Source organism: Fusarium redolens, assembly GCF_020744475.1.
Source record: "Fusarium redolens strain MPI-CAGE-AT-0023 chromosome Unknown BKA55scaffold_12, whole genome shotgun sequence".
Taxonomy (NCBI): domain Eukaryota; kingdom Fungi; phylum Ascomycota; class Sordariomycetes; order Hypocreales; family Nectriaceae; genus Fusarium; species Fusarium redolens.
In genome coordinates this window covers 1,343,493-1,359,159 of record NW_025763675.1, presented here as the reverse complement: position 1 = coordinate 1,359,159, position 15,667 = coordinate 1,343,493, and the positions used below count along the sequence as shown (strand labels likewise).

General features: G+C 49.0%; 4 protein-coding genes across 4 annotated transcripts; all 4 read left to right on the top strand.

The window, feature by feature from the left end:
- Positions 1-193: 193 nt before the first annotated feature.
- On the top strand, positions 194-1,800 carry BKA55DRAFT_692827 (SecY subunit domain-containing protein; the record flags this gene model as incomplete). The annotated part of the gene is made up of 3 exons (XM_046199838.1): positions 194-203; positions 332-1,676; positions 1,725-1,800. 3 exons carry the CDS (start codon positions 194-196, stop codon positions 1,798-1,800), a joined length of 1,431 nt encoding a protein of 476 aa, XP_046047159.1.
- Positions 1,801-4,885: 3,085 nt separating this feature from the next.
- Positions 4,886-10,027, top strand: BKA55DRAFT_692826 (uncharacterized protein; the record flags this gene model as incomplete). The annotated part of the gene is made up of 2 exons (XM_046199837.1): positions 4,886-4,953; positions 5,023-10,027. 2 exons carry the CDS (start codon positions 4,886-4,888, stop codon positions 10,025-10,027), a joined length of 5,073 nt encoding a protein of 1,690 aa, XP_046047158.1.
- A 302-nt stretch (positions 10,028-10,329) lies between these two features.
- BKA55DRAFT_575264 (uncharacterized protein) lies at positions 10,330-12,118 on the top strand. The gene is made up of 2 exons (XM_046193375.1): positions 10,330-10,455; positions 10,633-12,118. The coding sequence occupies exon 2, from the start codon at positions 10,790-10,792 to the stop codon at positions 11,975-11,977; it is 1,188 nt and encodes a 395-aa protein (XP_046047157.1). The 5' UTR covers positions 10,330-10,455; positions 10,633-10,789; the 3' UTR covers positions 11,978-12,118.
- A 243-nt stretch (positions 12,119-12,361) lies between these two features.
- Positions 12,362-13,668, top strand: BKA55DRAFT_575262 (uncharacterized protein). Its single transcript, XM_046193374.1, has 3 exons — positions 12,362-12,621; positions 12,673-13,113; positions 13,159-13,668. The coding sequence occupies exons 1-3, from the start codon at positions 12,531-12,533 to the stop codon at positions 13,590-13,592; spliced, it is 966 nt and encodes a 321-aa protein (XP_046047156.1). The 5' UTR covers positions 12,362-12,530; the 3' UTR covers positions 13,593-13,668.
- Positions 13,669-15,667: the final 1,999 nt, after the last annotated feature.

Sequence of the window (15,667 nt, the reverse complement as noted above, 5' to 3'; positions counted from 1 at the left end):
TCTACAATTTGGGTTCATTGAAGCCAGATCGCCAACCTCCGCCCCCCCAGCTCTCCTTTAATTATTCTCCCATCGACCCTTCAAATCGCCTGGGCTCTTCAAGCTCAGCATCTTCCTTTTCTTTCCTTCTTTCTTCCCCTCATTGGATGAATAGTCCAATTCTTGTTCTGTCCCTTTAGTATCGTTGCCCACCATGAGTTCCCGTAAGTTGTTCTCCTTGTCTGAAGCTGAAGCTCAAACTTTGAGCTCATGCGACATCACAAAATGGCGCGCAATTGTCAATTGGTATCGCGATCATCAGACCAAAGCTAACAGTGATTGCGCTCGATAGTACGATTCCTCGATCTGGTCAAACCGTTCGTGCCGTTCCTCCCTGAGGTTCAGCAGCCGGAGACCAAGATTCCCTTCAACCAGAAGCTCATGTGGACGGCCCTCACCCTCCTCATCTTCCTGGTCATGAGCCAGATGCCTCTCTACGGTATCGTCTCCTCCGACAACTCGGATCCTCTATACTGGCTGCGAATGGTTATCGCGAGTAACCGTGGTACACTGATGGAATTGGGTATCACCCCCATCATCTCCTCTGGCATGGTTTTCCAGCTCCTTGCTGGCACCCACATGATCGACGTCAACCTTGACCTCAAGTCCGACCGCGAGCTCTACCAGACCGCCCAGAAGCTTCTGGCTTTCATCCTCTCCGCCGGTACTGCTACTGTCTACGTCTTCTCCGGTCTCTATGGACCTCCCTCCGACCTTGGTGCTGGTATTGTCTTCCTCCTGATTCTCCAGCTTGTTGTTGCCGGTATGATTGTTATCCTCCTCGACGAGCTCCTCCAGAAGGGCTACGGTCTTGGCAGCGGTATCTCTCTGTTCATTGCCACCAACATCTGCGAGTCCATCATGTGGAAGGCTTTCTCCCCCACCACCATCAACACTGGCCGTGGTCCCGAGTTTGAGGGTGCCGTTATTGCCCTCTTCCACCTCCTCATGACCTGGCCCAACAAGCAGCGAGCTCTCCAGGAGGCTTTCTACCGCCAGAACCTCCCCAACATCATGAACCTCCTTGCCACCATTGCCGTCTTCGCCGCTGTCATCTACCTCCAGGGTTTCCGCGTCGAGATCCCTGTCAAGTCTTCTCGCCAGCGTGGCGCTCGTGGATCTTACCCCGTCCGCCTGTTCTACACCTCCAACATGCCCATCATGCTGCAGTCTGCTCTTTCTTCCAACGTCTTCCTTATCAGCCAGATGCTCTACTCCCGCTTCTCTGAGAACCTCCTTGTCCGTCTCTTCGGTGTCTGGGAGGCTAAGGATGGTTCTTCTCAGCTCCACGCTACCTCTGGTCTCGTCTACTACATGTCTCCTCCCCAGAACCTGAAGGAGGCTCTTCTCGACCCTATCCACATGAGCGCCTACATTGTCTACATGCTCGGTGCTTGTGCTCTCTTCTCCAAGACCTGGATTGAGGTCTCTGGTTCCAGCCCTCGTGATGTTGCCAAGCAGCTCAAGGATCAGGGTCTCGTCATGGCTGGTCACCGTGATCAGTCCATGTACAAGGAGCTCAAGCGCATCATTCCTACTGCCGCCGCCTTTGGTGGTGCCTGCATTGGTGCGCTCTCCGTCACCAGTGACCTTTTGGGCGCTCTTGGTTCCGGTACCGGTACTCTCCTTGCTGTCACGTAAGTCAAATCACTTCGTCCCTTGAAACGCAGTACTAACTGATACAGTATCATCTACGGTTATTTCGAAATCGCCGCCAAGGAGGGTGACATGGCCGGTATGAAGGGCATGATTATGGGCTAATCAGCCATCTTGATGAACGTAAGGCACGATTGATTCAGCCTTATGTTGTGGCCCGCTAAGACGGGCGTATTGTGTATCAACAGTAAAGAGGAAGAAAAGATAAAATAGTTAACATGTTTTTGTTCCTTTTTGCTACAACAAGCCGGAGGAGTCGGGGTAGTGATGTCATCTTGGCTGGGAAGGGAATTGGGACAGTTATTAAAGGCTGTCGTGTCAATATTAACAAAAATAGCTCAAGAGCTGTCATGACGGGTTGGTTGGAGAGGGACGCCATGTCTGAAAGCCACGTGTGTGGTACGGATGAGCTCCGTTGTAACTCAAGAACGATCTATGAATGACATATATTTAATGCCAATTGTGTAATATCCGGTTTCGCTTGACTGTGTAACTGCAGGGTAGTTCACGTCGGAATGAAAGAAATGACTAACCCCACTGACGGTTACACCCCAGCAAAGAGTAAACAAACATCTACACAAGAGTTTAGTCTCTGGTTTGTCTCACAGCACTGCAGGTCTCACCGGTCCTGCAGAAGTGAGGCCCTCGCATCACGGTCCAACAGGAACACACCCAGTTCAACTGCAAGGTCATCAGACATCGATTGGTCAAAGACGTTGAATGTAACCGCTCCACGGCATTAGAACGTGGGGGAACCGTTTTTTCCAAGGGACCTGGAGCAACGATAAGGAACGAGTGTATTAGCCGGCGGTGAGGGATAGCGAATCATGAAAGAGGGGATTGTGATCAACCTGACGGTTTGCATGTGTTGAGGCTGAATGCACGACACATGTCTCTTGTCGTACAGTGCGTTTGAGGGTTGTGTTGCTTGACAATGTGATTGTTGTAAGATGATTGCGAGCAGTAGATATAGTAGAGCCTCAATGGCGTTTTTGTCTGTTGATGGGTGAGAAACAAAGTTATAAGCGATTGGATGAGGCGTATTACCTGCATATCAGAGCTACGGACACAATTGTGATGGGTGCGCTCAGACCGTAGGGTGGCATGTAAGCTGTTGAAGACATGATCCCTGTTTAGAAGAGAGAGCACAAGACTTCAGCTCATGGTGTTGTGGTGATGTATGACTGGAACGTTTGTCGTGAATTGCATGATATGATTAGGATGCAACTGGTAATTGTTGATCAAAGACAAAGAAGACAATAAATGTTTGATCTTCATGAGTAACCCTTGTCTGTAGATACAATCCATTTGGGTTGTTAACAAAGGACACATCACGAGCGTCGTGTATGGGGATACTCCATGTAAACCGCCGATAGAGACAAACAGAGCATCTTCGTCAACTCTTTGATGGCAGTTGATGCAATCAATTGGGTATTAATCAGGCTCATTCAGTTGAACCTTATTTACAACGATCACGATCCCAATTATCACCATGTCTACCAAATACACGGTACGTGCGTGGAAATTAGTCAAGACAATACTGGCATTTCACTGATTCATAATAACTGCACGTTCCCACGCGTCAACTCCCGATATTTATTAAACCTCGCCCTTGTTTACTCGAGTCAGTCCATCATTTTACAGTCTGTCGGTATTGGTTCCGAGCCAAGCTCTCATAACGTCATGACTGATACCTGTTAGATAAGGCTGTCGGAGCGAGTTACCTGATGAAAGGCACTTTTGTAGCGGTCGGTTAGGTATCTTCAAGTCCAAACGCTAACTGGGTCTGTCTGGTTAAAATACCTTGTCTAGACATGTCTCAGTTTTGGCTCAACGTTGATATCCTTGTGACCTTTTACAAGGATTGGTTGCTATCAATCAGTAGCATTTGAACATGAAAACATTTACAGCATTCAATTGATGGTGAGGAGAATTGATTTGAGGAATCTGACACCTGCTCGAAACGGAGTAGGCGAGGTGATTGTCCCCGCAGCCCCGTCTTACAGTATAGAACTGGGGTAACATACAGATTGCTCGCATCATTAATTGCTAATGTTTGTCATGACGACTTGTGAGAAATTTGTAGTGGGTAAATGGGTCCAAAGGATCGTTGAGCTAGAGATTCTTTCAAACTTAATTCAGTACGAGGAAATAGCAAGGAATAACCCGACACCAACTAAATTCAAGGCTTTCGTAAAGTTACAGGGCAGGGCAACATTGCATTCATCATCTGTATGGATCGCATCGCATCGCATTGCATCCCCATCGTTACCTCACCTACTGAACTGTACCTAGCCTAGGCCATCACTGCCCCACTAAAGCATCTCACTCCCTGGACACCGACACATGCCCTCCACTTTCCTCTCCCCCCGGTGCATCCAACAAGAGTAAAGTCTTGTCTTGCGTGCGTGTGAATCCATAACGTATCTCGGACTTGTTGTTTGCGCCTGGCCTAGTCCTTCCGTTCGTTCGGTTCGTTCTTCTCTTTAACGGCCGCCGCACTCTTCATCTCTTCCTCCTCTTTTCTTAGTCCTGCAAGTCACGGTCAAAACCTTTTGTTTCGACTGCATTCTTCATCTAATAATTCAATTGACCTCGGTACAGATATTCTTTCATTTCAGTTTCTTGCAGAGCATTCCTCTTGGTCCCTTTACGCTCTCTACAAAGACGTCATTCGTCCGAGAGTGTTCAGAGTTCGCATACAAACTCTGACGGCATCTGATCGATGATCACACGGCAATCTGTGACCTCGGCATCAACCTACGGTTCGATTGAGTGTTGAACGACTCAAAAATTGCGATCGCAAAGAAGCGCATTACGGTTTTGAGATATCAATTCTTCTCGACCATCCGGGTTCTACCAGAATCGCTCACGTCACGCCACGCTCTATCAGTGGTGCTTGCAAGTGACGCTTGACCGGGATTATTGCGACAAAGCTCCGACAGGACTGTACAATACCTTGACTGCCTCGAGACCTCTGGCGCCGCAGCCACCGCTACCAGTCCGACGCACGCGTGCAACCCACCTTGGGTCTTGATGATCATCTGCCCGAACTCGTTGTCTAAGAACTCTTCTTACGCCTACAATCTCGACCAGTCCATTGTCGCGACATCTCGAATTACTTGCTTTTCCCGCCTCTGCGGCAGTCCCTCACTCTAGTGAGCTCGACATCAGCAATATCTCCGAAACCATGGGGTTTGCGCAGTGCAAGGGATCTATATGGGAGACCGATGACTTCAGCGTCTGCTTCCGAGTAGAGTTTGTGCTCCCTTGTCTTTATCCCTGCGCTTGAAAAATTGGCTGACAGTTTTTCTTGTACTACTCTAGCTACCTGCAGATTCTGTTCCCTCTGATCACCCTATTCGTTTCCGTTGCGCTTTTAGCTTGGACAAGCATTTCCCGCATTGTAAGCTCCTGGTCCAAGTCTAAAGCTAGGTATCAACAGCTTGCAAACGAGGACCGACGCCACAGCCATACCGATCTTCCTCCCGAACAGGTTGACGACTCTGATGACGATGATGCGCTTGAGATTAACGGCGGTCGATTGGCCCTTGTCAAGACCACTACTCGTGGTTCTATAGTCCAAGCCGACACACCTACTGGACAATTTGTTTCGCAGATTGTTGAGGAACTTGCTGTCGCTGGTCTCATTGCCGTAAATGTTATCCAGCTGTCTGAAGGCAGCAAGGGACGCCATAACCGTGCTGCTGCTATCACTGGTCTACTTATTTGGATATACGTTTTCGTCCTCTCGACTCTGCGTCTGGTGCTCGGTGCTCTGAAGTGGCGTGGTCCTCATCTCTGGAACCATACAGCTTTCCTCTACAGCTTCAACTGGGTCCTCTCAGTCTTTCTTTTCCGATCCGTCTTCCTCCAAGATGACATTAGCCGAATCGACAAGGACACAACAATTGTGGAGTTTGGACTTATTACACTCCTTTTCGCAATGGCAATGACCACTAGAAAGGGCAACAAAACAGTCCGCTTGGAATGGGAGGACGGAATTGAACCCTCGCGCGAACCATTGGCCAGTCTGTTTTCCCTGGCTGTGTTTGGCTGGGTTGATGCGATCGTCTACAAGGGCTGGAAGGCTCCCATGGAAATGGAGCATGTCTGGAACTTGTTGCCCAAGGACAAGGCCGCTGCTGTTATTGCTGATTACCGCCAGATGAAGCGAACTGGCTCTCTCGCGATGCATCTGCTGAAGTACTTCAGGCGGGACCTGCTGATTCAATGCGCTCTCGCCGTCCTTGCCGGTCTCTTTACGTTTGCGCCAACCCTTCTTCTGAAGGTGATTCTCGAGTTCGTGGAAGGCTACAATGCAGAAAAATCGGATAAAAACAGACCGATCAATGTCATCTGGCTTTATGTCATTGGCCTTCCTGTAGTCGATTTAATACGTTCATACGCCGATAACCAAGCTCTCTGGATTGGTCGAAAGATCTGTATCCGTGTCCGAGCTCTTATTATCGGCGACATTTATGCCAAAGCACTTCGTCGCAAGGCATCCACAGGCAAGGATAAGGTGTTGCTTGATGATAAAGCTAGCCCTCCAAAGGAAGATGAGACACATAATGGCTTTGTTGGAAAGATTAAGCGAGCTCTGAGCATGAAGAAGGACGATAAGAAAGCTTCTCCCAACGATGCCGAATCTGCCAACGAGAGTATCAAGGACGACAAGAAAGACGATTCTGCTGATGAGCAGGCCAATCTTGGTACCATTATCAACCTCATGTCTATCGACAGTTTCAAGATTTCGGAAGTTACTGCGTACCTGCACTTTCTGTGTGCTTCCGCTCCTACACAACTGATCATTGCTGTCGTTCTGCTCTGGCAGGTCATGGGTCTTAGTGCTATCCCTGGCATCATCGTCATGGTCCTTCTTCTCCCTGTCAACTACGGTCTTGCTCGCGGTTTCACCATCACTTCGAAGAGAATTCTTGCAGCAACCGACAAGCGTACTAATGTTACCAATGAAGTCTTGCAAAACATTCGCATCATCAAGTACTTTGCCTGGGAGCAGCGCTTTGGCCGTATCATTGACGAGAAGCGTCAACTGGAACTCAAGGCTTTGCGTTCGAGGTTCATGGTTTGGGCACTGGCTGTAGCTATTTGGAACTCCGTGCCCGTTCTCATCACCTTCTTCTCGTTCCTTGTTTACACATATGTCGAGAAAAAGGCTCTGAAGCCATCCATTGCCTTTACAGCCATGTCGCTCTTCATGCTTCTCCGTGTCCCGCTGGACCAGTTTGGTGATATGTTCGCCCACGTCCAGGAAACCAAGGTTTCTATTGATCGTGTGGAGGAGTTCCTTCAGGAGGAAGAGACCGATAAGTATATTCAGCTTGGCTTGGATAATGTGGATGACGACGGTGTCAGGCGAATTGGTTTCAACAACGCTACTCTTACGTGGGGCAGCAAGGACACCGTCGCTGAGGATAGTTCCCGTGCTTTCCAACTCATGGATCTGGACATTGATTTCAAGATCGGTAAACTGAATATCATCGCAGGTCCCACAGGCTCTGGAAAGACATCCATGTTGATGGGTCTTCTTGGTGAAATGACTTTGCTCGAAGGAGGCGTTTACTGTCCCGGTGGTCGCAGTCGAGAAGATGTTCATCCCGACCCTGAGACTGGTCTCGCCAACACGATCGCATACGTCGCACAATCCGCATGGCTGGTTAATGCGAACGTCCGCGAAAACATTCTCTTCTCTGCGCCATTTGATGAGCAACGGTACCGCAATGTCATTGTGGCTTGTGCACTTGAGCGCGATCTCCAAATTCTCGACCATGGCGACGAAACACTGGTCGGAGAAAAGGGTATCACACTTTCTGGTGGACAGAAGCAACGTATCTCTCTTGCTCGTGCCCTCTACTCCAACTCGGCCCATTTACTACTTGACGACTGTCTGAGCGCTGTTGATTCGCACACTGCGCAATGGATCTTTAGCAACTGCATTCGTGGACCTCTCATGAGGAACCGTACTTGTGTTCTTGTGACACACAACACGACACTTTGTGTTCCTTCTTCGGATTATGTGGTCCTGCTCGAGAATGGTCGAGTTGATATTCAAGGTCCTTCAGCTGAGGTTATTGCTTCCGGCAAGCTTGGTGAGGAGATCCAAAAGTCTCATCCTGGTTCAGCAAATCCCTCGCGCATTCCTTCTCGTGTTCCTTCAAGCGTCGGTGACGATGAAACCACGGTCAATGGCCAAGGCGATGCTCTCGATGGTGTTGATAGCTCTAAGAAAGACCCTCAGAGCAAACCCAAGAAGGATGCCATGGAAGAGACCAAGGCCACTGGATCAGTCAAGTGGCCCGTTCTCAAGCTTTATCTTCAGTCAATGGGCCCTTGGTGGTTCTGGATTGTCGCACTCTTCGTCTTTATTGCTCAGCAGGTTTCTGGATTGGCTACCAACCTCTGGGTCCGTGAATGGGCGAACCAATACGTCACTGCAGTCGTCAATGGTACAGGCGTCAACAATACAGCAGACTCAAAGGTCAACCCGGCTGTGTACTCTTCTACACAATTCAACTCTGTCGGATTTGCCAACGTTGTCCGGCTTGGCTCTATGGAAGATCAGAGGTCTCTCAATGGGTCCATTTCTGCGCAAGGCCGACCGCAGGAAGTCAATGCCATGTACTACTTGAGCGTTCTCGCTGCTATAGGAATTGCAGGTGCTCTTGCAGCTCTCTTCAGAGATCTCTGGATCTTCTTGGGTTCATTGACGGCATCAAAGGGCATTCACGATCGATTGATAGCATCTGTGACGCGAGCCAAGTTCAAGTTCTTTGATGTTACGCCACTTGGTCAATTGATGAACCGATTCAGTAAAGATCTGGAGGCGGTCGATCAAGAAATTGCACCTGTGGCAATTGGTGTGATCAGCTGTGGCATTTCTCTTATGATGACGGTTGGCCTGATTACATTCATCACACCCAAATTCTTGTATGCCGCTGCTGGTATTGCCGTTCTGTTCTACCTCATCGCCGCTTTCTACCTCCGAGCTTCTCGCGATCTGAAGCGTCTTGAGGCAGTTCAGCGCAGTCCTTTGTTCCAGCAATTCGGAGAAACCTTGAGTGGCATGACAACCATTCGAGCTTATGGCGACGAACGACGATTCATCCGAGACAATCTGGAGAAGATCAACACCCAGAGTCGACCCTTCATCTACCTGTGGGCCTGCAATAGATGGTTGGCCTTCAGGGCTGATCTTGTGGGAGACCTGGTGGCCTTCTTTGCTGGCATGTTCCTCATTCTCAACCTGGGTAAAACCGATGCAGGTGCTGCGGGTATTTCCCTGAGCTACGCATTGAGCTTCACTGAGAGTGTCTTGTGGCTTGTACGTCTTTATGCTATCAACGAGCAAAACATGAACTCTATGGAACGTATCAAGGAGTATCTCGATGTTGAGCAAGAGGCGGATGCTGTTATTGAGGACAGCCGGCCCCCAGCAGACTGGCCTCGTAAGGGATCGGTCGAGTTTGTGGACTACACAACAAGCTATCGAAAGGAGCTCAACCCTGTTTTGCAGAACATTACACTCAAGATTGAACCGCAAGAAAAGGTTGGTATTGTTGGAAGAACAGGTGCAGGCAAGAGTTCTCTGGCTCTGGCAATTTTCCGAGCGCTAGAGGCAGACAAGGGCAAGATTCTCATCGACGGACTGGAGATTGGCAGCATTGGTCTTCAGGATCTCCGAGAGAACATCACTATTGTGCCTCAAGATCCTACACTATTCCACGGTACCATCCGAAGCAACTTGGATCCATTCGATCAGTACACAGATCATCAGATCTTTGCGGCGCTTCGACGTGTACAGCTCATTGGTCCTGATGAGCCTCTAACATCGCCACCTACGCCTACACAAACACCTGGCTCACCAAACTCGCCAACTACCAAGACCAACAAGAACATTTTCTTGAATCTTCAATCACCAGTCGCGGCATCAGGCTCGAACTTGTCCCAAGGGCAGCGTCAGCTATTATGTCTTGCTCGAGCCATGCTCAAGTCTCCTACAGTGTTGGTCATGGACGAAGCCACAGCATCCATCGACTACGCCACCGACTCAAAGATCCAAGAAACAATCCGAGAACTCACAGGCACCGTAATCACAATTGCTCACCGCTTAGCAACCATTGTAGATTACGACAAGGTGCTTGTCCTCGACAAGGGTCAAGTGGTGGAGTATGCTCATCCCTGGGAACTCATCAACAACAAGGATGGTACGTTCCGCAGTATGTGTGAGATGAGTGGTGAGCTGGATGTTCTTCTCAAGGCGGCGAAGAAGAAGTGGGACTCTGGACGTTTGGTGGATGTTGATCCATAGGGAGGTAAAGAAGAACTACCACGTATAGAAGAGGAGGAATAAAAGTATGAGGGATAATACTCTCCTGGATTCAGTACTTGTATGAGCCATGGACTTGAGTAAAAGCATAGAAGGCGTATGCCCATAATTGACTTGAGTTTTGAGCATTGACTGGTGTTGAGCTTGATGCATAAAACTATCGTGTAGTGTCGAGTCTCAGTAAATAGTCATGCTAAAGTCGTATCTTGCTTGATGTCATCAAAATGAAGCCATCGTCAATGCCAAAGTGGGTCCGGAAAGTGGATGAGATCTTCTCCGCAATTCGGCGTCAAAATTGCATGAACTGGCATATCTTGAATACAGTTAATTCTATGTCAGTTGTATACCCTGCTCACTCAATGCAGGGTCAAGCCCATGACTCTCAGGCAACAACTGCTTCACTGACAAGGGTACGTATCTTTGCTTTCGTCACGTTCGTTGGCCTTGACGACTTGACAACATAACATTTACTTTGGCTCTTGTCTTATAAAATAGTTTCATTCGCTTGTTCGTATTTCCCCCTCTTGTTTACTGTATTTTTCTTCACCCCTCATTTTCCCCCTCAGTTTTTTAACAGTGCTTCACAGCCAATACTTACGTGTACCGCTGTGGCGAGGTCGGATTGGGCACGTGCTCATCACTCCATCAAGATCTAGACTTGATCAGCATCTCCGACTTTTTATATCGTTCTTCATCAACCCTTTAAGGGCGATTAAACTCCCTGCTGCGAGTATATCGTCTAGTATGGCTTCGCAGCGAGCGTCACAGACTCCTCCGCATTTGGACTCGGAGAGTGTGACGAGTGGTCAAACTTCCACTTCTCAAATGCCGATGCATCATTATCCAGAGGATCAACGACAACATCACAACTTGACACCTTATACGGACCGCTCAGAGGATGATCCGCCTCCGAGTTACACCGTAGTCGACAATGAAGGGCCTCACGCAAACCCATTTGATCTTCTTCCTGCCAGCTCATCCTCCCTTGATCTCCATCCCTTCAAGGGAACATCCAACGACAAAGTAGTCTACTATCTCGACAAGCGTCTTGATACAGACCCTGAATTTCTAGAGCAGCACATCTCAGAACTCGCCAAAGAACCACCAAGACCATACGTCCGCATCCAAGGTCTAGACCGCAAGTCCAGCAAGGATGGAATCGACTTTGACATCCACATTGAACTCACACCCCTTCTGTATCAAGAAATGGCAACTCGTCGTTCATGGAGACGTATACGCGCCGTGAACAATTTCGACAAAGTGCGTCGCGGAACAGCTGCTATGACACGGGCACCGGGATTCGGAGGGAGCGGACCGCCAGAGGAGGGCACACCGGGTGTTGCGCAATGGTGCTATCGATACTGTGCGAGCAAAGCCGGTCTAAAAGTGTTTGTTCTAGAGCGTCGATTGACGGGCTGGGATTTCGCCCTCGTGGGGTCGAGACTGGAGAGTTTGGTGCGGGGGACGGGATATCGTGGGGAAGTCAACATTACGTTCCCTACAACGAATGCACGCGTTGAAATATACAACAGCTGCCAGACAAACCGATGGCGCCTTACACGATGGCTTGTTCTTTTGTTTTATTTTACTCTGTTGTGGATATTCACTTGGCCGTGGGTATCGCTGCGAACACGATGGTACGAGACGGTATTCGTGGAGTGGTCGTTAAGTCGGCCTGACAGACAGGGAACGCTACGATATGCATGCATGAGTGAAGATCAGTGGTTCAGACTCTGGCGACGACCTATTGAGCAGGCGATTCGGACGAGGAGACGAGGACGGTTGAGTCGTGATGATATAGTGGATGAGTGTGTTGCGCCTGGTGCTGAAGATTCTGCGAGGGGAATGAGAGCGGGATTGGAGGTTTTGCAGAGGACGTTTGGATGGGGAGGGGATGGAGAGGGCAGTGGAAGACATTCGCCTTGTATTTGATGGTGTTTGGGTTGGTTTAGGGGCATTAGATTGACCGAGCTCCTTGGGTTTGCATGGAAGCGTTGGCGTATCAAGATCGCATTGGTCTTTAGTTATGATTCATGATAGTTATTCCCAACTCAAAATGTTAATTCGTGTGTGTTTCGAGCTGTCGTTTTGAGATTGCCATGCTGGTTGCCCAGAACTTTTCACATGGTGCTATAAATCACCACGGAGACGACGTCGCGAAGTTTAAGAACACAGATATGAGAGAGTAGCGCCAAATAATCCCATAGCTCAAGATCTAAATATCTAAGAGCCAAATTGATTCCTTCAACTCATCTATTAGATTTGATACTACCAAAACTCGATATTCTAAGCGGTGGTATAGGGTAGCTCTGTTCTTATCTTATCAGCACCCTCCATCCCACCAAGGTCGCTCACTCATCATCTACACATCCCTTACCAATCTCATTCATCAAGCCGACTTATACCGCAGTCATTCTGTCATTCAGAATTCATCGCGTTTTACTCCAGGCATTACAGATTAAGGTGTCGCATTTGGGTCGCCAAGATGACTGAAGCCGAGATGAGTTCCAGCTCAAGAAGAATACTGGCTGTGGCCCTTGAGAATGAGACAGCAGTTTTGTCAAAGCTGGTGAAAGGTGAGCTTGTCACTGGCGTACTTCACGACAACATTCACTAACACGTCACAGACCTAACAGGATCAGCCCCAGAATCACCAGATCCCTCCCTCGGCATCGCAGGCACAACTCATAGCCTCGCTCTCAAAACACCATACTATTCCACCACAGTTCCCATTTGGCTTGACCTCATCGCCTCGCCTTCTGAATGGTCTGAATCATTTCTCTCTCCCGAAGCCGCCGAAGTACTCGCTGTGTTGGGAGGTGTTGTAGTTGTCTTCACCGCAGGTCCGATTTCATCGTCCAAGGATCACCCAGCAAAGGAACTAGTAGAGCACATCGGCAAAGTCCTAAAGAACGGACTAGGGGGATGGGAATGGGATGGTGTAGGATTGGCTATTGGCGTGGGAGGAGATGGTAATGAGGAGGAATGGGATGAGATCTGTGCAGAGGCTGGATTGGAGTTTGTATCTCTTGGTGGAAAAGGCGATACTGGTCGTAACGAATTTGGCGGTATGTTGAATCTGTCGCTCACAGAAAGTCACTAACGAGGACCAGAAAAAACAGGAGTTGCACGAGTAAAAGAAGCCCTCGAAGCAAACGACTGGTCTCAACTCGAAGCACCACTATCAGATTCCGAGTTCGGCGACTTTGAAACCAGCTCAGCCAAAGCAGACGAAGACGATAAAGATTTAGATCCCCAAAAGATGGGCTTTGGCTTTGACAAGACAGACTTTGAAGGCCTACGACGCGCCATATGGGAGTCCAGCCAGGATGTTGAAGAACCCTCAGAATCCAGCAAGGCGGAGACTAGCAAGGAGGGTGCTTCTGGGGGAATTGGGTTAGAAGACCTGGATGAGGATGAGATCGCCAAGATCGAGAAGATGATGAGAAAACTCCAAGCCGTAAGGGAAGCGGGTGAAGGGATGGGGGAGGAACAGAGGAAGAGAATGGCAGCGAGGGCTGTGGAGGAGGTGATGAGAGATCTTTGAACTGGGATAGGCAAAATTTGAATCTCTCCAAGACGAGATGATTCCTGAAAAGAATGATTGGCGCATCATTTCCAGATCATGATGGACTCTAGTCCTCCTATACCTGTTCAGTGATGCCCATACACCACGCTGACTGCCAGTTTGAATACCCGTTCAAGCTGATACGGTACCCCCACGAGTGACACGATAGCTAACCTTGATCTATATGCCGAGTCCTCTGCGGCCGTCAAGGCTATTGACATAGCGCGGCTCGCTTACCGTGCCGTTACACCCTCAAGTCACATCGTACAACTCAGATCGTGATCCACGGACCGGGTCTTACGTAGCACATATCCAATGCTGGCGAGACCCTTCGGCTGGTATGTATGAGACCCGAGTCTCATGGCATTCGACAAGCACCATGATATTGGTAACATGCTGAAGTTCAGACACGCCTCGGTCCATTTAATGGTCTGTACAAACTTACTGATAGTGGTAACACTGAGTCAAAGGTCAAAGCGTATTGCAAGTCTCAATCCCGCATGTCTTCCAGCACAGACACATCTCCTAATTTAGACAATATGCAACGCATCGTGGCATCAGGTAACCCGCTCAACCTTATGCTGTTATGGTAACGTTTTTGTAGATCGGCATGGATCGTGACATCCAGATCACCGGACTCAACACCGCAATGACATGCTCAATAGCTCCGTAGATAGCTTGGTAGTCTTGGACGGTGTCGTAGCTTATGCAAGGGAGGGATTCTCAGATTCTTCCAAAAGTCGCGGACGTCGACTAATATGTCATAGTTGTTAGTAAATAAACTTGTCCCCTATCTTAAATCGACCGCTTGACCTGACTTGACTCGACTCATGGAGTTGACGATCGATTAAACGGGGTCAGAGACCAAGTGAGGCCGGAAAGAAGCAACCCCGGGTCCAAGGGTCCACTGGTGATGTTGGTTAAGCCAGATTGAGACTGCGGTTGAGTCAATAGAGAATCCCTGAGAAAAGCCATGCCATGATAGTCGACGTCAAAGATCTCAGACGCCCCATTTTGTTAGTCTGGTTCCGTCCCACAACCCTTGTTTGGCGCATGTTGACCAAACAGGGGAGCGACTCACGTTTCAGCGCGTCTTGTTAGGTAGAAACGTAAACGTGCTCAGCCAGGGCTTCAGCTGTCCTTCATAGCGGTACAGCTGAAGGGCATGATGCTGAGAGCCCCATACCGGTTAGTTAGCATGAGCCGCCAAGCTTGACATGTTACCAACAGCGTCTGAGAATTCGTATCATTGCCATGTCATATCTGGACAAGTTATTCTTAGGATCTAGGGATGCTCTTAAGGGAGATATCTCCTGAGTGGTGCATGCCAACTCTGCAACAGATGGTGAGGACTGAAATCAAGTGGTCAACAAACGCGCTCGACGCGCTGTCATTCCCGCCATGGATGCATATGCATATCGTCTCCAGTATGAACTTTGCCGCCATTGGATGGATTTCGTGATTCGTCATGCAAGTTGTCGGTTGAACTTCTCGGAGCTGGTCAGAGGATTGATAAGTCAGTCCAACTGTGGCCATGGGTTCGGCCATACTCGATCGACAGTAGGGTTTGTCGAACGGTGCTCATTCTTGTCTGTGCTTTCTGACCTCAGAAGTTGGGAACATGAGAGCAAAAGTCTCTTGTGATGATGTGAGACGAATAAAAAGCAATGGTTCTTTCGTGGTGCAATTGGCTCAATTGCTCATCAAGTATCCTCACAAGCTACCGTGTGATGTTGTCGAATGCCAATCCACCAACCAGAGGCTCTTGTATAATCCCGACATTTATGCAAAACATAATTCAGTGGACACCAACTGTGAGTCTCATGGCTGCATGCTCTCAGCTTACTTGGTGTATGAACACAATTGCCTTGACCCAAAAAGCCCCAGAGCTCAAAGAAAAAGAGAGCGAGTTTAGGGCGATTGAACCCCCTAGACTTGATCGGGTGAGGTAAAACTCCAACACAGGTGGACCCAATGGCATGTGGCCGCCTGGCGGAGACATGGCTCAAAGCTGGTTGGCTGTGTATCATGCTGATCCTGCAAGGTACCATGCC

Excerpts from the sequence above, each read along its gene's own strand:
- BKA55DRAFT_575264 (XM_046193375.1), top strand. The coding sequence starts at position 10,790 with ATGGCTTCGCAGCGAGCGTCACAGACTCCTCCGCATTTGGACTCGGAG.
- BKA55DRAFT_575262 (XM_046193374.1), top strand. The coding sequence starts at position 12,531 with ATGACTGAAGCCGAGATGAGTTCCAGCTCAAGAAGAATACTGGCTGTG. Across the intron at positions 12,622-12,672 it reads TTTGTCAAAGCTGGTGAAAG|ACCTAACAGGATCAGCCCCA; the intron begins GTGAGCTTGTCA and ends AACACGTCACAG. Across the intron at positions 13,114-13,158 it reads TGGTCGTAACGAATTTGGCG|AAAAAACAGGAGTTGCACGA; the intron begins GTATGTTGAATC and ends AACGAGGACCAG.